The 24,907-nt window shown below is 35.3% G+C and overlaps 1 protein-coding gene across 1 annotated transcript in view; it reads left to right on the plus strand.

Annotated features, from left to right (window-relative positions):
* Positions 1-4,650: 4,650 nt before the first annotated feature.
* The window catches only part of LOC113042508 (guanine nucleotide exchange factor VAV3-like), a 70,723-nt gene continuing 50,466 nt past the window's right edge, over positions 4,651-24,907 (plus strand). The window contains exons 1-2 of the mRNA XM_026201407.1: positions 4,651-5,024; positions 16,773-16,889. Coding sequence (XP_026057192.1) covers positions 4,821-5,024; positions 16,773-16,889 — 321 coding nt within the window. The 5' untranslated portion in view covers positions 4,651-4,820. The remainder of the gene's footprint in view (positions 5,025-16,772; positions 16,890-24,907) is intronic.

Consider the following 24,907-nt stretch of genomic DNA (forward strand, 5'->3'; position numbering starts at 1 on the left):
TACATCAGATACTGAGGATGCAGATGGTCTGTAGATCTATACATGAAGACACAATGGGATTAATAAGGTTTATAGTACACAGTTAAAAAAGTGATGATTTTTTTACTGCTTCTGATTCCCATGGACACCCAAGAGTGATCTTCAGGCCCTCTGATGCGACCTTTCAGTAAACAGAAACTTGAAAAAGGTGTGACTGTAAGTGTTTTTAATGAATACTAGAATTAAATATATCAAGGAAGACAAAATTTGAATATTGTGGTGAATAGAGAGCAATATGGCAATATGGCATATGACAGAATGAAGGTAATGATTTATCTGCCTGTTATAGCTACACACACACACACACACACACACACACACACACACACAAACCTATGGGGACATCCCATATGCGTAATGGTTTTTATACTGTAGAAACTATATATTCTATCGCTCTTCACCAACCCTACCCCTAACCCTAACCCTCAAAGGAAACTTTGTGCATTTTTACTTTCTCAAAAAAACTCATTCTGTATGATTTATAAGTGTTTTGAAAAATGGGGACATGGGTTATGTCCTCATAAGTCCCCCTCTCCTTGTAATACCTGTGTCATACCCATGTCATTATACAGAGTTGTGTCCTTATATGTCACAAAAACAAGAGCACACACACACACACACACACTGTCTTCCAGGGTGCAGGCCATCTGTGACACCAAGACCAAAACAGACTCTCACGACCTGATTCATAAGATGCATCAGCTTTCACAACACATATGATTCATGAGCACAAATAAAACAAAAATAAAATAAAAAAAGTGTTTCAATGCATATACAATTGTACCCCGCTACGGGCTCTCACACTCTCGTTTCACTCTATATTTTCATCTGTTTCACAAGTTGTCCTGATACATTGTTGGTAAACATTATGTCAAGTCACATGAACCACACTCTCATCTGCAGTGGTCTTACTGTTTATAGCAAGACTTGCATGTATTGCCATGTGCTGTATGAATTATTATTTGAAAAATGGCGCAAACATAATGAATATTTATGTCTTCAACATTTGTTATTTTATTTTATAGACCGTTTTATAAGATACTCAAGGCCACAATTATGATCTCTAATTACTCTGGTGCATGAGGTACCTAACAACAACCTTTAATCATTACTATGTTCATAATATATCACAACCTCCAATAATGTTTTCTTATGTATGTACTGTATGTGGTTAGCCAATCATAATACATTCAGCTTGTGCGAAGTAACATTAATCAGCCAATAGAGGGAGCACTTCTAAGTAAGTCATTATATACTAGTGATAATTATATACTAAAAATACTACAATATTCATTAATACACCATTGGATTGGGGACATTTAAAAATAAAAATAAATAAATAAATAAATAAATAAATAACAGTTTTATTCAGGGAGGATGCACCAAATTGGTCAAAGGTGACAGTAAAGACATTTATAATGTTAAAAAAAAGGATTATGTTCAAATAAATATTGTTCTTTTCAACTTACTAATCATCACAAATCATTAAAAAAAATTTTGTTCCCACAAAAATATTAAGCATCTACATCTCAATCAATGATCAGCTTTGGATCACGGGTATAAATTACATTTTTAAATATATTCAGATATTTTTAAATTGTAATTATATTAATTCTAGATCAAAGTAATTCAGCCATATTGAGCATGAGAGACTTATTTTCAAAACATAAAAAAAAAATAAAAAATTCTGCCACCAAATATTTTAATAGTAATGTATGTGTGTTCCGTGCAGCTCTGTTATTTAGTTACTTGCCTTGTGGCTCACGATTACAGACCTGTGACCCTAGTGACTTTAGCTGTCTCTATCTTATGTTCCTCTTTGTTGATCATCCGGTGCTCTGCCCCGTCCTTGCACAGCTGACAGATCAGATGTCTGGCTCTGTTCCTCCTGGGGTCTCCAGGTTATTGATTTCTGCAGTAGACTTGGTGCATGGGGATCAATACTCCTACAAGGGTTTATAACTAAAATTATTTTGTCCAGATGTTTGTAAAGGGCCATTACTTTTTCCTCTCAGTCTGACAACGATTTGATTGAAATATGACATTATCTGACTTCCAAAGATCTATTTCATTGTTAAGCTTATCTCTTATAAGACATTTGAGGCACAGGAGTCATGTGGATTATTATGATGTTTTTATCGGCTGTTTGAACTCTCATTCTGATGGCACCCATTCACTGCAGAGGATTCATTAGTGAGCAATGAAGTACTGCAAAATTTCTCCACATCTGTTCCGATTAAGAAGCAAACTCATCTATATCTTGGATGCCCTGAGGGTGAGTAAATTGTTTAGCTTGAATGATTCCTTTAACTTCTACAGGAACCAAAAATATTATTTTAAAAATAGATGTTTTGTAAAAAAACACAACACAACCTTGATCTTTGCTTGTGAAATATAATCATGACGCTTGTGCAGCCCAGCAAAGTCATCAGGTATTGTCACCAGAAGCATTGTCATTAGCACGCCGCGTCAGGCTATAAATTACCAACACAGTGCGGGTCATGACAAGGATGGCAGCAATGTAGCAGGGCGAAAATGCTCTCTGAGCATTTGGCAAGTGTGTGACGCTTTGATCATCTGTCAGCTCAGAGGGGGCTATCTGCCTTTTGCCAAGTCTCTAAAATTGTGAAGGGAAACAGAGATAGACATTGGCTCCAAATGTCCTGCATTCTCCACGTCCTTCCTGCAATGGCCCGCATTGTCAGGCTTCCTCTTTCTCTTCTGCAGCCAATCACAAAGCACTGTTTTACAGATAAGCCCCTCCCACCATGGAGGAATCGGTCTCAGTAAAGCTGATTCGTGCTATTATTCTGTCTGATAGTCTCTCTGGGGATTGATATGTGATTTATGACAATGTCCAGTCCTTCCATACCGGTGTTAAATGGACTAGAAACCCAACCTGGGTGACGAGTGAAGCGGTGTGGGTTGAGGAAATCTGGTCTGCTGTAGCATCCTGGATCACACCAGCCGAGAAAACCTCAGTTAACAGAAGAAAAAGAAATAAAGAAATCATCACAGAGCTTATTAGGCTCCTAATACACCTTGGTTATAACAGACAGATGGTTTAATTTACTGTCACGGCACGCTCAAGACCCCCTGGTCCACCGTCTCACTGCGGACTTCTAAAGCATGCAAACATCTTAGCTGGTGCCTGCTGGATGTGAAAAGAGTGTCTCTTAAACACAAGCGGAGTGTTATTTCAGCAAGCTCTAAACCCAAAATGACTAATTTACTATTTTATGAACTGATCTGACTGGAGGGTTTACTACAGTGCCAAAGTGTGAAAATGCATTTTCATTTCAGACACATTGTCTGGTGCTAAAGTGAAAATGCAGACAGTCTTAGCTGGCAGTGTTGATACAGTCCTCCTCGAGTTCATCATGGCAGGAGCAGAGAGACAGGAACAGGATACCCATGACAAGGCATCATCCTATTTCACTCCTGATTATCTGAAGAACGCTGTCTTCAGCCAACACTCATTCTCTCGCTCTGTGCTTGTATGTAAAAAACTCAGCTAATAACAAACTGCAGATGAGGTGAACAAACAGACCTAGTTTTAGGTTAAACTGAGTCATCTGCTCTGCATTTTGGAGTATGAAATGAATATAATCTATCATTGTCAAAGTTTGAAAAGATACTGTGGTTATGGGATGATTTAATCATTATACAGAATGTATTCAAACATTAAACATTGTGTTTGAATGTCCTTGGATAAATTATAAAGTGACATATGCTATATTTTTTAAGTAATTTCTTCCTAAAACGTTTTATAGAACTAGCACTTTACAAGAAAAAAAAGTATTGCATTAGCGAAAAATTAACAAAGTTAACATTATAAAATATTTTACTAATAAAACGGTCCATTGTGAGTTGTGTATGTTAGCTGAGGTCAGAGAATAACTTTAACAGGTTAAGCTTGTAATTTTAATAAAATATTAGTATCATGTTCCATGATGATATTCTGTAAAGTTCCTATATATATATATATATATATATATATATATATATATATATATATATATATATATATATATATATATATATATATATATATATATATATATATATCAAAATGCACTTTTTGATTAGAAATATGCATTGCTAACAACCTCATTCTTTAAAAGCGATTTTCTCTTTTTTGCACCCTCTCATGCATCTCAGCCAAATACAGTTCTAAACAAAACATACATCATGTTTATTCAGCTTTCAGATGATGTATAAATCTTGTGACTGGTTTTGTGGTCCAGGGTCACATATGTAAATGATTTGGTAAATAATGACAGGACTTGCGTTGCTATGGCGACTTCGTCAGGCGAAAGCGACTTCTGCGCGTTGCAAGCGTTGTTAGCAAACTTGTAAATCGAATTTCTGTGGTTACTGAAATAGTTTCAAACGCTTAAAACGTAGGGTCGACATATAGCGGCTACTAAACAGTATAGGCTATTGGCTTTGTCCTCCGGGTGTTCCGGGTGTCAGACTCAGAGCAGCGTAACATACGGAACATCTGAAGCAGGAAGAGAGAGAGAGAGAGAGAGAGAGAGAGAGAGAGAGAGAGAGAGAGAGAGAGAGAGAGAGAGAGAGAGAGAGAGGCGTGGGGAGGGGAGGGGAGAGTGAAAATAAGAGTTGCAAGCGAGTGTGTCTCCGCTGATGCTCCAACCCTGGAAACACCATCCAGTCATTACATCTCCCGCGATTCTGCTATGCGCATCGGACGAGGAGACGCCACTTGCGCTTTGGTTTTGGACTGGTGTTAAATCTTTTACTGTGCACCACTGGACAGGATGGAGCATTGGAGACAATGTGCGTTATGGCTGATCAATTGCAGGGTGCTGCCACCGAACCATCGGGTGACATGGGAGTCCGCTCAGGTGTTCGACCTGGCGCAGACCCTGCGGGATGGGGTCCTCCTGTGCCAGCTCCTCAACAACCTGAGACCCCAGTCCATCAACCTGAGGGAGATCAACCTGAGACCTCAAATGTCACAGGTAAGAGATAGCCTACACGAAGGCAAGAAGTTCTGTTTCAGTAACAGTAGACGTTAAACTCAATAATTTAGGGTTAAAAGCATTTTAGAAACACATGTTGTTGTGTGTATGATAAAGGTTGCTTTACTGCTGTGTACCTACCTACTTATATATACAATATTTGTTTTGCAACAGAAAGTTTATATTCCGCCAGATATGCCAGTACCGTTATTTGCGTCTGCTGAATTCTTCCCCCTGTAGCTTTAAATGAGCACTGCTGTTACAATATCAAGAGAGATGTTCAAAGATGCACTCAGACATTTTTTGTTTGTTTGTTTTAAACGTTTTATACATCAAAATGAAAAGAAACAGAAAGATGATTAAGAATTCTAGAAAAATCTTTGAGAAATATTGAGATTTTATGACCCAGCCGACTAAACGTTTTGCTAGCATTTCCATTAAGTTTTAAATGAAAATTATATTTCTGAATGTTCTCTACAATGGAAATATTCCCTGTTAGCTGCTGGGTCATTCAGTTGAGTTGATGACAATAATAATAATATGTTTATTTTATTTAGTCCTTTCAGTGCACAAGATGTTTTTCAAAACATAAAAACAAAAGTATAACTTCTAAAACCACTATATGGCGCAAATAAGAACTGGCTAAACACATATCCAAAAAATTAGTGAGTACACCTTTAAGGAGAATTCTTCACTTCCTACTGTACATAGTATATATAACCGTCTATGAGAGAAAACATATGTTAAATGAGTCCAAGAGTTTAGACTGAAGAGCACAAAGTGCTTTTTTTATACATAATTTGGTCAAAACCACAAATCTACAGCGGTCTGGCTCAGGGTCAGACGAAAGCTTTTTAAGTCAGGTCTCGTTCATTGTATTCTGTCAGGTGAGAGCGGGTTTAGTTGTCTGTGTGAAGCTGCTTTATTGAAAACACAGCCTTTGATATATATCTCTCATTCTCGGTTGTCAAACACCATCTGCTCCAATTCTGGACTTGATTAAACATCCCTCTCACATGAGCGGAAAACTGCTGTCAACCCAATGATGCTTCATAGGACTGACAGATACAGTATTCACAATATTGACCTTTATTTTTAAGGAAACGGATGCAAACTAGTGTCTAGATAGGCACGCGTGCACCTTTTGATGAGAATAGACCTTTGCATTATATTTGTCAATGTGGTGTAGTCACAGTGTGCTGATTCCAAGAAACATTTAGAGTAAGTCAAAAGTGTCAGCTTTTAGTTCTTTGGTTCGCTGACATTTTCTGTTGAAGGTTACTGTATATGATCAGAATTACATCATACGTCCTTTTGGCTTTGAAGCATCGCCTTGCTTCTGATTACATCAGATATGCTTCTTTGTTTTCATATGGTTTGTTATATCATAGTTTCTTTTTGCGTTTTTGATTTTCATCTGCACTGACGTAGATGCATCTCCATTCACCAAGCAGTTTTACCCATTGAGAATTTACATACGCAAGAAAAAAGAAAAAAAGGGAACAGAAAATGAGCAAATGGTCTGTGTAAACCAGTGTTTTGAGCACAGAGGTGAAATTTCCATCTCTAAGGGCATCATCTGAATCCTTGAATTATTCATGACCTTTTTGGAAGCTATTTTATCAAAGACTCATTACAGCACATGGGACACAGACACGGGCGTCCCAGGGGCAACAGCTCAGACAAAAGCAGTGAAGAGAGCAAACTAAAAACCTCATCAGGGCACCTTCAGGGGCCCAATGGGCCCTTTGGGGTTCCCTTTACCCTAAAATAGCCGTGTAATTAAAATATAATGCTGAATTCACCCCCTGAAATATCAGTAATGGTTTGATGTTTGCGACAGGCAAATATAAATAAAAGAAACAGAAACGGCAAATACATTGATTTAAAAAATATATATATTTTAAATAAATGATGTTCTCAATTTATTTAATTAAATTAATAATTAAATAATATCAATTAATTAATGTATACATATAAATATAGTAATAAAACATAATGATATAAAACATAATAATAAAAATATGCTTTTATATATATATATATATATTTTTTTTAAAAGAAATAATACTTTTATTTATCAATAATGCATTGAAGAGACATTAAAGGCATTTGAATTGTTTTAAAAATATTTGAAATGTTCAAATATGAAACAATGTTCTTCTGAACTTTCTAGTCATCAAAGAATGTATTTTTGTCTCTCTATCTCTCTCTCTCTCTCTCTCTCTCTATAAATATATATAAAGATAAAGTTTCTGGTCTGTAAAATTTTTAATGAAGATACATTAAAGACAGTAATTTTGTAAGATATTATAGCAATATTACAATGTAAAATTACTGTTTTTTTTTAAATGTAGATTTATATTCTATAGTTATATTTTAAATGATATATCTAGATATATCCAATTCTGAATTTTCTTTATTTCTAAATCAGCATAGAAAATGCAAACAGCACTTAGTGCATTCTCTTAGAACTACATAAGTACAGGTTTAGAACACAGAAGCTTCTGGGCAGGTTTGAAACATGAAACGTGGAAGTGCAAGTTTGAGGAAGCCACAAAGGCAAGCATCTTTCTCACGCACTGCATCAATCGGACTTGGTTGGTTTATGGGTTTCTTCCGTTTAAAACACGTGCTTTTGACAAGGGTGGAAGGAAATGGCAACAGGTGTTTGGTAGGGCCTCAAAACTTGATTTAGATATCAACAGATGTCAGTTAGAATTACGTATGCAATATGTTTCATTATCAAACAGTGAAGTTATCTACAAAATGCATATAGTGCACTTGAGCCCTCTCAGTTTTACCCAGTTGTGTGTATCTGGTTTGATGCAAAATCACCGGTGAGCGGTTATTTCACACTATCGTTGTAATGCCAGTCACTGTCTCATCATTAGGTTGGAGGGGGAAGCACAAATGCTGACTCCCACTCTGTGCAGATAGTTTCCGAGAAATAACGCCAGAAATGAGGAAATGGGATGGAGAAAGGAAACTAAACATCCTCTAAAGACCCTGGACTGTGCCGTGGTGAAACATCAGAACCCCCAGGAGCTCAGATCTCTCTCTTTTTTCAGTGGAACCACGAGTAACAAGCTCCTGTCTGAACACTGTCTAATACGATGTGATTTACAAAAATGTGCATGACAGATCCTGGGCTGTTTTTCAAGTGTATACTTGAATTTTTTATGCAGTGTCTGTGGAGAATGTCTTTGAATGATACGCGTATACTGTATATTACATAGACTATCTGTTAAAAGCTCCTTTTGGGAGGTCAGAGACTGGTCACAGCAGCATATGTCTGTGTTTGAACATTTGAAACACCCATTCGTTTTAGTTACGGTGGGGCTCTAAGGTTGTTTTCGTAATTCTCTGTGTCAGACTGTGGATTTGTACATTTCAGACAGGGACTGGTTGCACTGGTTTGCAGCAATACACTGATTTGATGTAGTGTAAAAGAGGAATAACTAGACATTTGCATTTTGTGAAGGAAATAGGAGTGCGGTTGTTCAATACAAAAGTCGTTGATGTTAGCATACTTATCAAGGCCTTTCTGCTCTTTCAGATGTGTCAGTGAGCTGCACGATTAATCAAAATAAAACCAAAACTGCGATATGTTTCAGTGTGAGTATCAAATTACAAAGGCTGCGATACATAAATATATGCACTGCATGTTTCACAGGGAAGCGCAGCACTGTAAGCTTTTACACATGAGCAGCTCATGCTCTAGTGTTTTCAGTCTTTCAAAGTGCTTGGTTCACAGTAAATGTTGCTCCACACAAACTCATCTCATGCATGTGCAGTTATTTTAGCTTATAATAACCATTTGAGCTTATAAACAAGCTGAAAATGTTTCCCTCTCACCAGACGGAAAACTTGATTTTAATGATATGAAAACAAAATCATTGGTATTGCACAATTGCACTGTAAAAATACACTATTATTATTTTATTTATTTTACAAATACTTTATTTTTTATTTTTTTTACCATAAACAACATGATTTAAAACCACATAATTTCCCCAAATCATGCATCTAATTTTTTGTTGCTGTCTTTTATGGCATTTTTTTGGTAGTTTCTGGTGTTCTGAGTGGTTATGTACTGGTTAGCGCATAAGCTCGCTATCTGACGCCTATGCAAAAACAGCATGTCATGCATATTAATGCATATTTTCAGGATGCACTAATCTTTACAAGGTCTAATAAGTCCAGCCAAATCTCTCCCTCTCTCTCTCTCTCTCTGTGCATCTCTTTGAGACTGACCTTTCCTTCTGTCACCAAGGTAACAGGCTCTACTGTAGATGGTTGGGAATCAGGAGGAATAAAGATACTCTCTAAAGACAGTGTGAATCACACATTTACAGTTCATCTTTTGAACTGCACAGATGGATTTTTGCACATTAATGTGCTAATTATGCCGGTCACCAAGGGATACACACATGCATTAGGATTTGTAAATTAAGGCAGAGCTCTTTTGTTGCAGAAAATCCATGATTATTATGTTTTGGAAACCTACTCAGCCCCTCTTATGAGATTTGAATTGTATTCTGATCATTGTAAAAGCATTTACCGTCTGCACTGATGACATTAAACTGAACAGAGACGGTCATTGATGATGAGATTTAATTGTAGCATCCAATTGTGCATCCTTTTAAGTGGCCAATAAAAACAGTGATATCTTTCCCTGTGCTCACATGGCAAAATGGGCTTTTTGATGACACGTGGATGACGATCAATCAGTGGTGCTCTCGTAAATGCATGCACACATCCTGCAGCAGTGCAGCAGCCTTTACTTTAGCCCTTCACTGGTGCAATGACATTACAGCGCACAATGAAATGAGCATTATCTTGTCTCAGTCGGGATAAAAATAGCCCATAAATGGTAGCTGTAAAAATGTGGTGGCACTGGTAGAATTTCACCAGGATGCCAGTGTAGCACTAATATCAAATTGCATTTGAAAGTGCTGATGCATCTGTAAAGTGAAGCTCCTGAGATCAAATAAAAGAACGGATGATCTGAGTGCTGTTAAAGGGCATTCAGACACATCACATGGATTGTCATGGATGACAATTTTGAATCGAACAATCCTGCTGCTTCTTTTTGAAGTACATTACACAAGTACACAAACACAACTTGACATGTGCCTTGCAGCAAGGATCAGATTTGTAGTCTGGCTTCTAGAGGAAAGAAATCATTTGATACACTGTAAAAAAAAAAATTGCAATTAATGTGAGAGCACATTAATGTGAGAGCACAAAAGTATTCACTGCAAATGTCCCTTTCATGGCCGTGGGAAGTAGGGGTGCTGCAGACATTACAGCACTCTCTGACAGATGCAAAAAAATAAATACATAAACGTATTAACATTTTTTTTAAAATCCTCCTGTTTGTTATTAACCAAAGAAGTTCATGCACGAGGAGGTTTGAGCACATCTAAATAATTATTGACCCTTTCGCACATACGTACGATCACACCGGTGTGATCAGTCTAGGCTGGTCCCAGTGCATGACGTGATCAACCGCTAAATTAAAATGTGCTTTCACGTGTTGGCTGGCGCTGAGCCCGAGAGAGGCGCGTTCAGAGCTGTCATATATCACAACTTTTCAGTGTTTTCAACCACATAATGTTTATTTTAGGTTTCAGACATATACTAAGTACTAAAAAAACAATACATTTAGAGTTTGTAAAATACACACTGATGTCAAAGGAAGAGACAATAATAATCCTTTCCATTATACTTAGTTTTATTCATATCAGATACACATTGTGTAAGTAACTTTAAAGTTTACTTATCACATGTTGTAAATCCAACAGATCCGATTCTCTGAACTGCGTCTGCGGCACAAACTAAGATGCCGTCGTGCATACAGCTCAACTAACGCGATCGTTATAAAGGTGTTTTAAAACACTTCCACTTGCATATATTTGTGAATCGGAATATCAGATATTTCATGCCATATCTAACAAATTTGTGAATATTTTGAATAAAAAGGAAAAATGACATAAAAGCAGATCATGATTCATTCAGCTATGTTGTTGTTGCAGTGTGTCACGTGACAAGCAATGACGTGTCACCATGGAAACCATAAAGTGACAAATTCTAAATAACGGAGCCATAAGTTTAAATAACGTAGGCTTATATGTGCTGTTAAAAATATTTGCTTTTGTGGATGTTCTTGTCCGCTGTGCGCGACAACCTTTTGGAGCTGTTTAACTATCTTGGCTATTTGTACGTGTCTGCTATGTGCAACGGAGTCTGTTTACAAGATTGGTATAAATATGTTTAATTCTTATTAGTGTGTGTTTACTTTGTTATTAGACTTATTAGACTGCATTGTGAGAGACACTGTACTGTAATCTGTTATATACTGCACAGTATGTTTTATTAGTTGCCTACTATGGATACAGAATATCTGCACAGAGTATAAATGCAATGCAGCAGAACATGAATGGTATGGTAGTATGCTACCTCAAACACATAGCCTCGTGTTTGTAGTAGCACATTCTGTTTGATACTGAGTCTGACCATCAGACCCCTCTCACATTGTTCTGACGGTTCATTTCTCCCAGTGTGGTGTGCAGCAACCCGTGTGCAGTGCCCTGTGAAGGTCAATTCACCACAGTTCTGCTAGTGATGACAATTTAGCCACCAGCCAGTGTTTATCCTCTGCCCCTCCTGTCCATTTTACACAGAGTGATGCTATGAGCATCCATCCTTAATAAGAAAAAACAGTTGTTGCATGGGAAATATGCTAAGAAAATCAATAGAATGCATGTACCCAAGGTCAACATTGATTTCTTTGGGGTTCAAAAATATTTCTTTGTTCATCACCAAACTGCTATGAGACAGTGTTAAGCATGACTGATCATGTATAATATAGAATATCTATCTTTCTGTCTGTCTATCTGTCTATCTATCTATCTATCTATCTATCTATCTATCTATCTATCTATCTATCTATCTATCTATCTATCTATCTATCGGTTGTTCGTTTGTTCCATTCATCCATCCTAACAATATGTCCAGGTTCTTAAAACATAGATTCTATATTTAAAATACTTTATACATTAGAATACATTAGAATTTAAATTACCCATCTGTTTTGTTCCCAAATACATAAATTGATTTAGATTAAAGTCTAAATGGTGCATAAACTCACTACCACTGCATCACACCACACTGTTGTTGTTAGCATTGATAGCACTAAATGGAGATTTCATCCGACTGTTTAAAGTGGCTTTGGAGAGCATTTACGGACTACATTTACAATTCATAAAACCATCGCAACATATATACCAGATGTCAGATAAAATCTAGCTCATAAATGCATTGAACAAAGCATATTTTATGAGGAATGCTTAAGTGCTAGCATGCCCTGCTGACTGTCGAGTTGATGCTCTGGGTCACCCTCTACCCTCTGTGCTCTCATGCACGCAGTTTTAATAAAGCATCTTTGCAGATCCATGCTTCATCCAGCACATTGTCAGCTTGTTTAGCTGTCTGCTCTGTTAAACCAAGTGTAAAAGCTGCACATGGCTCATGGCTGGTGCTCTTCACAGGACGTAACGCTTGTATACGTGTCTGAAGCCATCGATTTACAACACCTTTGACTTCCTTTTTCTTCTGAATGAGGTTTTTGGTACTTCTGGAAACACTGCTGTTATATCAGGACGGATATCAGGACTCAATTTCAACGAATCATTTGGACTTTAAAGTAGCCATATACTCTTTGTATAGCTTTTTATTACAAGTCCATGTTTCTTGCACTGAAAAAGTTGTAATGTGCTGTAGTAACAGTCTATTTCTGATGCTTAATCAGAGTCTTTAAGCTACTGTACTGTACTTTGAAGACATCTATTATGATTAGCAAACCTCTTTTAATGTGGAAGCTTCCAGTGTAATTCAGTCTTTCAAGTTTGGGCCTAATTGCTGAAAATGAAATACAATGGTTATGCTGTGATAATACTCTCAAGATTTCTGACCAACCTGGGTTTTCCTTTTTTTCAGCTTAGTGTACATAAATGGTCTGAATGGATCTATGCGCATGATTCAATATGAATACTAGTAATTCTGGTAATTTTAAAGAAGAAATAATACAATATCTAGGAAACTCTCTCTCTCTATATATATATATATAAATATATACACAGTATTTATATATATATATATATATTATGAAAAAAAAAATCATAGTAAATAATTTTTATTTGATTTATTAAATATTTATAAAATAATTTTTATTACATTTTACTATAATTTTTTATAAATGTATTTTATTTTATAGAAAATGTTGTTCAATGTTATTCTTGCTTGATGCAATTAATGAAAAATATCATATGTGTGTATATATATATATATATATATATATATATATATATATATATATATATATATATATATATATATATATATTCAAAAGCATATACAAAAGATGAAATGTGTTCATATTGCATCTAACAATGTTCGTTTTTTAATGTTTGTTAATATTTGGAGTTTAATTAGGCAGGAGTTAGTTTTGCTGAAAACAATGTGACATGCACTTGAAAGCTGATACTCATGCAATATAATAATGCAAAATAAGAACCGGTTCTCAATTCCCAAACGTAATCTACATAGTATGACACTTTCATATCTCAAAACAGCAAGAAATAAATCCATTAATTTTTTATGGCATGTCCCCTTTAAACCAGAGTCAGTATCTCGCTATCTGTTTCACACAAGCTATTTATTATGAATAAAAATGCTATACATTCAGTATTACTATGTTCCTGCTTAGTCTCAGTACGCCCTTCAGGAGAAGTAGGAAAAGACATTTGTGAGTCTCCTGCAGAGATCCAGCTGTGCAGTAGTGAATGGAAGCAGTTTTCCTCCAAAGCCGTGTTTGGTTAAGCAGGGCTTCTCTCCAATAAAACCCACCGGGTCTGAAGCGGCTGTGATGCACAAAACAGCACTGAAAGTATCTACAGACACATCATGTGCAAAACATTCGCCTCTCCTCGTCTTCCTCTCTGTTTCTGTCTAGCTTCCTCCAGACCCTGCAGGACTCCTAAAGACTCCAGGGCAAGCTCGAGATGTGCCTTTCCAATAATGTGTTGAAAACAGTTGCTCGCTAAACATTTGCACGTCTTATCTGTGCATAAGTGCGGCCCTAGGCCTCTGGTGGAGTCATTTGTAGAGAGGGAATGGGAACCGAGAGGTGCTTTTGATCTGCAGGCTTCTCACAGATAAGACTTATTAGTTTGTTTGTGAGAAAAAGCTGTCCTTATGAATTTGCCTGGCTTATGTTTTCTACACATCAGTATGCCAAAGGACGAGTCTGATTTCAGATTGAGGGTTCACGGAGGTTACAGTTTCACATTAGAACACGAGCACTTTCTGTTTCAAGAAAATCACAGGTGCAGCTGCCGCATAAAACAGAGACTCTTGATATAATTCACTTCCTCTTGATGCTTAAGATAGAAACATGGCATTGCAGCAAGTCTTTTTCAAGAGCTTGACAGGAGACGTACGGCCACCGATAGACGGAGGGTCACAATAGAACTGGTAGAAACAGACACATTCTTGTGAGCGTGCCCGGCGAGAGGGCAAAGGTGCTGATCTGTGGACCATAACAGGACAGATTCAGATCGTTGTTTTCTGGGTTGTTGTGTGAACACATCGCTGCACTGTTGATGCAAATTTCCTGTGTCTGTTGTCACTTTGGCATTTTGCACATACTGGAAAAGGAAATTACAGATCATAACTTTACCAAACTGTCAATTTTTTTCTTATTTTATCGGAAAGGTGCAAAATTCATTTCCAGTAAAGAAAAAAAAAAAAATTAAGTGCAGGCTTCTAACTATTGGACTGATTAATGTGTTGATTTATTAACAAAACAGAATAGAAATATAAATTTTGCAAACAAAATGAATAATTATGTTTATTTTATTGAAATTATTAATGTTCTTGTTAATGATTTTTTTATGATTTCTAATGACATGTAAGTTTTTGAATTATTGTTATTAATTGTGAAATATTAATTTATTTTTGTTATAATTGTTAATATATATAAACGTTTTATAGATAACTCACTCAAAATCATGTTTTTTATTGTTATCATGTTTTTATTTGTTTTTACAAACAAAATGAATAATTATTAATAATTTATTGAAGTGATTAATGATTTTTTAAATATGATTTCTAATGAAATTACAATTTTTAATTATTGTTATTAATTTTAAAATATTAATTTATTTTTGTTATAATTTTTAATCATTAAAAAAAGTATAGTAATTGATAATTTTAATAATTGTAAAATAAGAATGATTAATTCTGAATTATATATATATATATATATATATATATATATATATATATATATATATATATATATATATATATATATATGAAGAGTTTAACAGATAACTCACTCAAAATCATGTTTTTTATTGTTTCTATGTTTTTATTTTGTTTGCTGTATTTTTTAACTATCCAATATTAATTGGAATGCACAATGAAAAAGCATGATTTTTTGAAAATGGTTAAAAACAGAGTTATCTGTTTTTGCAAATGAACTCTTTATATAATATTGATTGAAGTTAGCTGATGTGGTTTGTGTCTGTTTTCTTTTGGTTGGTTTAATCTGACCATATTTTAAGCAATGTTAACAACAATATTGCAAGCATAATGCAAAACAGTACTGCTTTAATTTCACTGCTATTACGGACTATTACCGACTTTCACTCAAATAACCACAAGGACTCAAATCTTTAGAATCATTTGGTTATATTATGTTTTTTTTTTTGGTAGCTTGCAGTTACCGTGGAGTTTTGTGGTTGAACAGCATGCTCTGCTGATGAGATTCTGGATCTAGAGTTCTGATAAAGTATCTGTTTTGTAACAGAGCTGCGGTCATGAGTCAACACAGGTGTCTGTTTAATACGACAGCTCGTGTTGGAGACTCGTCTCATTTCACTCCATGTTTGGATGTGTGCCAATCTTTTGCTCTTTGGTTAACTCATTAGTCAAGATTCGCTAAAAGAATAATGCAAGCTTGTCTGCATTTTAGTATGGTTTTCAATATGATTTTTTAGGTATAGGTCCCATATGCCTTCATGTTTAATTGAATATAGGAATGTTTAAAAAAGAATAGGTCTATGTAGTATTATATGATTATATTACATTATGCAATCAGTATAAAACTATATGCTAATGAGTTTTTCAAAGAATGTAGAAGTTTTGCTAACTTGCAAACGTGGCTTCTCAAACCTCAAGTGATGTCCCTTTCTCTTCCTTACTTTATTTAAAGACATATTATGTTTTATTGTTGAAATAATTTCTAAGATGGGGAAGAATCCAGTTTTAATGTGAACTAATGTCTTTGTATTAATATATTGTAAACGGGATATACTGTATGACTTTATCTTATCATGACATTTGGTGTTGTAAAAAATCAAACCATTTTTTTAAATTATTTTCTGTTACAAAATAGTTTTCATGAGCATTTAAATGACTGTGTGAACCTTATACGATCATGTAAATATGTATATAAATCTCAATAATATTTTTGTTAGATTAAGTTTATAATTATTTTTATTTTCAAGTGCTGTTAACACTAATGATACTTATTAATATTAATATAATAATAATAATAATAATAATAATAATAATAATAATAATAATAAAATATATATATATATATATATATATATATATATATATATATATATATATTCTTCTTTAATATAAAATATGCCTTTTATTTCTGTTTAGTTTCTCTGCTTGAAGAACATCAGGACATTTTTGCACGCCTGCTCGGAGATATTCGGCATGAAGAAGAGCGAGCTGTTTGAGGCTTTCGATTTGTTTGACGTTCGAGATTTCGGAAAGGTAAGATAAAATTTGACTTTTAACTCTCTGGTTTGAAACACATTAACTTTGCACCTATCCTATAACCCACTGACATATTTACTTGCTCTTTTTGCAAGCACACTCAAGCTGGCATCATTTGAATTGTTCATGTGCCACAGTCATCCTTCAGAGTTTATGGTGTAGCCTGTGAGCTAGCTGTGTTTTTTATGGTGTTGTGTCTCAGTTGATTATGTTCAGAGATGCTGAGCTCTTTGTTGGCTGTCTGCTGTAATAAAGTCTCAGTGTCTGTGTCTCATCCTGCTGGTAATTTAATCCACTTTTCGGTATGTTTAATTAAAGATCAGTGGAAGACAGCAGGGGAAACGGCCGCCCTCTGTGAGGGTGTAGCGCGATTTTCTAGATGTATTACATCTTCAAATTAGTTACATGCTTGTTGGACTGATTGCATGCAGTCATATGTGTTTAAAATTCAAATTTGTCTGTTTTTTTAACTTTGAGTTGTGAATTTGTCAGCGTATTATTCCAGGCAGATGTTTGCCCCAGGCCTGATACTGATCAATACAGTCAAGAGCCCCTAAACCCCAAAGGTTGTCCTAATGCAAACTCAGCGACCTGTCAGTCCTCTCTCACCTGCTGTGAAATGTGAGCGGTAGACAGTAAATGATGCTGTGAGAGATCATGTAATATTCCTCCCATGGGAAGCAAACAAGTAAACAGCATGCCATCAGCTTTACTGTAGCGGCTTTTGATGTGATTCTTGCCAAACAAAATGGAAAAAGACAGAATAAATCTAGATTTAATACTATCTCATATTTTGTAGCTGTCCACAAAAACAGTATTATAATAATATGTATATAATATATGAAAATATTTAAGTATATATATATATATATATATATATATATATATATATATATATATATACAGTATATATTTTGAAAAAAATATATGTATATACATTCATATATGTACTGTATATAAATAAAATTATATTGAATATATATTTTTCATAAATATATACATGCATGTGTTTGTATATATATATATATATATATATATATATATATATATATATATATATATATATATAAAATAAATATACGCAGTACACACATATGTGTGTGTATTATTAATTATTTAATTAATTTCATTAATGAATTAATAAATATTCATATCTAAAAAAATCTCACTCAGATATAAACCTTTCTGAAAAAGGTTTCTTTCTTTTTTTAAGTGTTTGCTGCACCATAAATTGCAGCTAGTGCTGTGTCCTACTGAGCGCAGACTGCTAATGGAGCGACAAATTCAACCATTTGAGTATACTGTCACTCGTTTTAGATGTTACACCTCCCCATTTATCTTAGTATGCTTTTAAAAAAAGTGAAATACATGTTGTGTGTCTTTTTCGTGCATGGAGAGGGCTCCTGTGCCCTTGACCCTTCTCTTATAAAGTGCAGTGTTTATTGGGTTTTAGACGGTTTAGTTCACTGTCAGACATGTATCAGAGCTCATGTCGTGTGATTTGTCCACAGCTGTCTGCTGTACTCACACATCTGTTGATTCTCTTATCTCATACAGTCTCTATGAATTTATTCATAAGCACAGAAGGGGAAAGTGTTCACACGCAGATTTAGACAATGGCATACACTCGGCCCTCTGTAGAACACACAGAGAAGACATCACCAATTTTTTCCACATGACTGGCAAAACATCTGTTTCATTTATCTGACACTCGCTACAGGCAACTCTGCCAACACTTGTTTTATCACAAGGATGCAAATGTTCTGAAAGCATTTTAAAAGGGACATTTGGAATAACGTAGCACAGCTATAGTATGTCACAATTTATTTATTTTATTATTATTTTTTATTAAATGTATTTATAAATGTATAAATGGAATCATATTTAATAAAAAACATAATGTGTAAAATAATATAAATATATATTTAAAATAGGCTCGAAAACATTTGTGTGTGTGTTTAGTGCATTTTAAATATTATGGATTTAAATGGTTCTTCAGTACGAATATTAATATAAAAATATGTGTCTTTAATATAAAATTAATTGCATTTGCATTCTAATGAATAGCATTTAAAATGTGAAAAATAAAATGATTTCTGATTATGTCCATGTCTGTTTCTTTGTGGTGTTGGTACGGTGGTGTTGGGGTTGCCTGTTGTGATGACGTATTTCTCACTGACTGATGGATGGTAACGATTGCTCTCCAGTAATAAGCTTTTGAGCTGCAGGGCTGTTAGCTTGACCGATGTGTCTGTATGTTTACAGCCACAGTGACATCTCAACTAAATCAATCCATTCATAAACCTATCTCTAGTCTATCGCTTCCTGTCTCATCTATTCATCTGATGCTTCTTATCTACCAATCAGAGCAGAAATCTTTACTAAATGGTTAATTAGGACATATTATTTCAGCAATATATATATATATATATATATATATATATATATATATATATATATATATATATATATATATATATATATATATATATAGTACCTCCTATCCCAGTGGGCATTTTGCTGTCAGTGTTCATCTCTTAACTTAGCAATTTCTGTATTGCATTAGTTTTCAATATTTCTCATGAGGATTTAATAATTTTGACTTTTCAGTTAAGCATTTTTTTTTTTTTTTTGGTTCATTGTATCTGAATATAAGGAGTTTATGGCATTCATGGGCAATTATATATCACATATAAATGATTAAATGCTAAATTAATAGTAGTTATTATAGAAAAAAAAAATGTTTTGCTGCTTCTAATCTAGCTCAAAAACATTGAAAGTTAGTATTTGTTTCATGAAGAAAGTTATTTGGACGAGATTAGATTTTTAGGTACTTAAATTTGATGTTATAGCTGAGAATTTGCATACGTCATTACACTCGATGTGACATGTCCCATGATGTTATTGATACATCAGTCCTGTGATTCTATAATCAGCATGTATGTTCTATTCTGAACCAAATTCTGCTGACAATGGAAATAAGTTCAAATGTGACATATTAGAAATTTGCTTCTGCATTTTAGTGCACATGCAGGCTGACTTGTCATCTCAGACCCACTGAATACAGATGGGTGAAGTTCTCCTAAATGTTAGTTACTTAGTTCAGTAAAACCTTGAGCTGGTGTGGTGAAGTCACAGAAATTCCTAAGAAACTGTGTCGGAAGAGTCATCAGGTCATCTCATGGGTTCTTGTAAGCGTTGTTGCTTATAAATTGTCACTGTTACTAAAGTGAAGATGGATCATATTTAGCACCATAATTGATTAATAACATGATTAGATCTATGAGTTGTACAAATGTCAAGTGCATGTGGGCTTTGAAGGATATAGAAGAAGATCAGAAGGCCAGAAAGTCACTCAGTAGGAGACAAAGTGCAGAGCATCTCTCCTGCTATTGGATTTCCATAGTTAAATATATCACTGGATAAGGATAAAGACAGAAATCAATAGCTGCTCTCACTTTGCCAGCTTGTCTCTCTCTCTTTATTTGTCTCTGTCTTTACTACATTTTATCATTATATGAACAATGAATGCACAATTAAGCCTATAAATATAGACATGCAAGCGTGTGTAAGATGAAGTGCCCTTCAAGGCTCTTGTTTATGAGCGGATGTGGCTTTTATCGAGTATCGAGTGACAAGGTTTTTCAATAATGGATGCTAAGTGGATGTTGTAGCAGAATGTGAGGGGGGTGGTGGTGGTCTGTCTGTCCGTCAAAACCTAGTGTACTGCCTATTTTAAGGTAACCCCGGCACACTTCTGATGTGTAAGATGCTTCAGAAGTTGACACTAAAATTATTAGCAAATAAAAGGTTGTAACCTTTGCAGACTGAACAAACTCTGTGAAAAAAAAATAAGATAAGTTGTTATTATAAATATGTCAGAAAACTAGTTCTGTCTAATTGAAGTTGATAGTTCGTGCCTGTCAGAGTAAAATGTTAGCTTAGCAACATATGCTAACAACAGACTGTACTGGAAACAAGTGCAGGTGTTAGCAGGTGCTACAGGCCATGCAATCACACCACAGAGTGTAAGATATGTTACTCTGAATGATGATACCCAGGAATCATTGTTTAGTTGGGTGTTAGAAGCAGTTCAGGCCTGAGGGGTGTAATGTTGGGATGTGTCAGAGCTCTTTGAGAGGAACTACAGCATCTGACATCTGCTGTTAGTCGAGAGTATGCAGTGATGTGAAGTGTTGGGCTCTCAGAATGAGAACACAGCACACACACACACCATACGAGGAGGCGTGTGTCAAGTGCTCTGACTCTCCTCGAGGGTCTTTAGAAAGACACGCATTGATGATCTCCACACTCTCCCTGAACTGTGCCGAGAATAGGGCAATTCTAGCAGCACATATTGTATTGTATTTGGATCTCATAGGGGAGATACTGTATGAAAGTGCAACCAAATACTAATATGTGTATATGTGGAAACAAAAATCAAAAGTGCAAACACACACACACACACACACACACACACAAACTTTATTCTTATATAATTGTGCAAATCTATGTTTGCAGAAGAGTCCACAAATGCAGTGGTTTCATCAGGCCTCTGGTAGAAGCTACTCTCCTGGTTGTTTGGTTGTCTCTGTCTGTCTGTCTGTGTTTCTGTCTGCTTGGCTGTCTAACCCCATTCACAGAGTCACATGCCCTCGAACAGAGAGCTGTTAACTGCTGGAAAGCATTCACACTTCCTCTTTCCTGACTCGTCGACCTTTTACTACGTGGCGTTCCCTGAAGGTTGAGTTGCGAGCTTACTCTTGCTTCCTGTGGTCGACTCCTGAGGCCCCATGATGGAGGGGGAGGGTGTGTGTTTAAACACCAAACCCTTCCTGAGACCAAGACCCTTTAACACATCTACTGTCATTGGATGAAAATGGCTCTTGAAAAATTGGACTCGATTACTGTCACACTGCCTTTAATGTAATGAAAAACATATGTTTTACTCAATATTTCTCTGTTTCCACTTCCTAATGAAAAAAAATTAAAATAAAAAAAAGTTAATTGTGACTTTTTATCTCACAATTTTTTGCAATTCTGTGAAAAAAGTCTGAACCACAAGATATGAACAGAGTTGCAAGATTTAAAATCAGAATTGATGTTTTTCTCACAATTCAGACTTTCTGTCTTATAATTCTAAGATTTTTCCCACCATGAAATAAAAAATAAAAAAGGTAATAACTATTTTTTATTTTATAATTCTCCATTTTTTTCTCAGAATTCTAAGATTGCATATCATCATTTTTTTCTTTTTTCTCTGAGTTTAAATCTTGCAATCCTTTTTTTTCTTTTCATGATTAATGTTTCAGAAACATCCTGAAAACCAGAATGGCTAAATCTGCTTGTTTTCCCTCCGGTGGTTCTCACGGTGAAGATGAAAGGCAGGTGTGTGTTTTGGTGTGCTGGGTTCCTTGCTGTGGTCAGCGCTGTAACAGATGGGGCTTTTTGCAGAGCGTGTCTAACATTCTCCTCATAACCGCTGAGGGTCCTGTGTAGAGATCTGCAAACATCAAACACTTTGTAGCACTGTAGTGTCCTATTTACACATAATGTTCAAGCTGCACACTCTTATATCTCTTCTAGTGGGCTGCAACGACTGATTTTTTCAGTCTGTAGTGGGCGCTTGGTATGAAAACACAAAAGCCGAATTGTGCTTGGAGCTGTTATGAGATGTTTGATCTTTGGAAGCATGGCATTGAGAGGCTTTTATACTGAAGGTGTCATTTTTAAAGCCAATTAGAGATATTTTTGTTTGTAGAGATTTTCCTTTTCCTGTGCACCCCGAGCCATCTGTTTGAATCCCACCAGCTTCAGTGGAGCTCAAAGCTGTGTGCTTTAGAAAAGATGTCCTCCCAAGGCCTTTTAAAGAGTCCTCCAGTAAAACTTTCATAAGCACTCGAGCCAAGAACAGATTTTTTTAGGATCTTTAGTTTTGAGTCTACAGTACATGGATGATAATACATGCACGCAATATTTCAGCATAACTTCATAACTCCATCTCATGATAGCAGGATGGATTCTGATTAGCTGCCAATGTTTTTATCTTTCATCAGCTGAAAAAAATCGTTCTGAAAGTGATTCCAACGATATCATTTCTCTGTGCCTTTATCATTGAGTGATTAGTTAGTCATTGCATCATTTGCTCAACTGAAACAATTTGTTCAAAAACACTGATTTATTCAGGAAGAATCATTTTCTCAAAACAAAGTAAACTTAAAATTTAAATTTAGGTTACTCAATTTTAAAGTTGTTTAAAATTAATATCACACTCGTCAACGTGTTTAAAAAAAAAAAAAATCATTTGTGAATTTTTCAAATACGTGTGATATTGTTTATTAACCACATAATATGCTTTACAATACAATTGTTTATGGGCTCCAAATATTGATATATGTGATTGTTTGTTACATAATTCAGTGAAACATGTAAAGGCCCGTTCACACCAAGCACGATAACTATAAAGATAACAATAAAGATATAGTTCTAAAAATCGTTCTTAATATTAAAGAATAGCAGATTCCACACTACAACTATAACGATAAAGGCATAGAGAAACGGTATGGTTGGGATCATTTTCAGAACGATTTTTTTCCAGCTGATGAACGATACAAACATTGACATCCAATCAGAATCCGCCCTGCTATAAACGAGCTCGAGGATTTAAAGCGGCAGATGCACATGCGCTCAGAATAAACAGACGATATCGTTCGCTGGGGCGGATGCTAATATCGTTATCTTTATAGTTATCTTTATAATTATCGTTCTTGGTGTGAACGGGGCTTAAGTCTTCACTTTGTTTAAATCAACTGCAAAACTTTTGTTTATCCTATTGATAAGTTGAAATTAAATGCATATAATTAGCATCACACTGTAAAAAATAAATAAATAACAATAATCCATAAATAACCAGATAATGCCATGACATAAAATTACTAGTACATTGAAGAAGTATGTAAACTTAAAGTTTATGGACATTTCCTTCAACCCTAAAACACAACACTATGCAATGTATTACAATCAATGACCATGGGCTAGTCATCCAGGGTCCACACTGTCTGAAGAAATTTAGAACGAATGCGTCTCATTTTTATCAAAAGCACAGTGATGTCATCAAAGCAGAAGCGAACACAATACAGGTTATACACAACTCCTTTGATTCCATTTCGTCATCAGGTGACATTCAGTTGAGATTCCACTTGCTTTGAATATTTTAAATAAGGTTCCTATTTTTGTCGAAGCTGAAGGATGCCGGCTCTCGGGGCGCAGGAGGACTAATCCTCTCGGATGTGTGGGCAGTGTGTGAGTGTTGGAGAAGCTGTATGTTTTCTTCACGGTTGAGGAATTACAGAGGAGTTTCGGTTGGATGTGAAACACTGAGAAATACTGTTTCCAAGTTATCATTTTCACGTTCTGATAAAGATCTTGAGTTCGTGAGGTTCCCTATTATGACTAACGTGTGCTGTCTGATATGAAATACTGTTTAAATCTGATTCACGTTACAAGAAAATTAGAATTTTTCATAAGAAGTACAGCAATGAGCTGAGATCATTAAGTAGGTCATAAAAGCAGCTGTTTCCTCTCAAGTGGGATCCACCTGGCTTAGATCAGTGTTAGCGTTGGGGTTTTCAGCACAATATAACTCAGGACTTGTTGTGAATATGGTTCATGAGTGCCGGTTCTTCCTGTGCAGTGTTGTTTTTATCTCCTAGAAGATTGGCGTAGAGATTGGGATGAACTGGCCAAAAACTGTGGTATTGCATACACAGTCTTAAAGGCCAGAAAGTAAATTTCATCCTGTTCGTGAAGTTTATGTTTTTGTCTTGCTAAGGAATCGATCTGCAGATGTTCAGATGAACTGTTGGGAATAGGATCAGTGTTAAAAAGCCAGAAGTTTTTATTTCTTTTGTGGAACAAAAGGTTATATAAAATGATCAATCTTAAAGGGTATATAACATACACAGTTTCACCTAATCTCATGTTAATCTTGAGTACCTATAGAGTAGCACTGCATC

The sequence above is a fragment of the Carassius auratus genome, chromosome 24, assembly GCF_003368295.1.
Source record: "Carassius auratus strain Wakin chromosome 24, ASM336829v1, whole genome shotgun sequence".
Taxonomy (NCBI): Eukaryota; Metazoa; Chordata; class Actinopteri; order Cypriniformes; family Cyprinidae; genus Carassius; species Carassius auratus.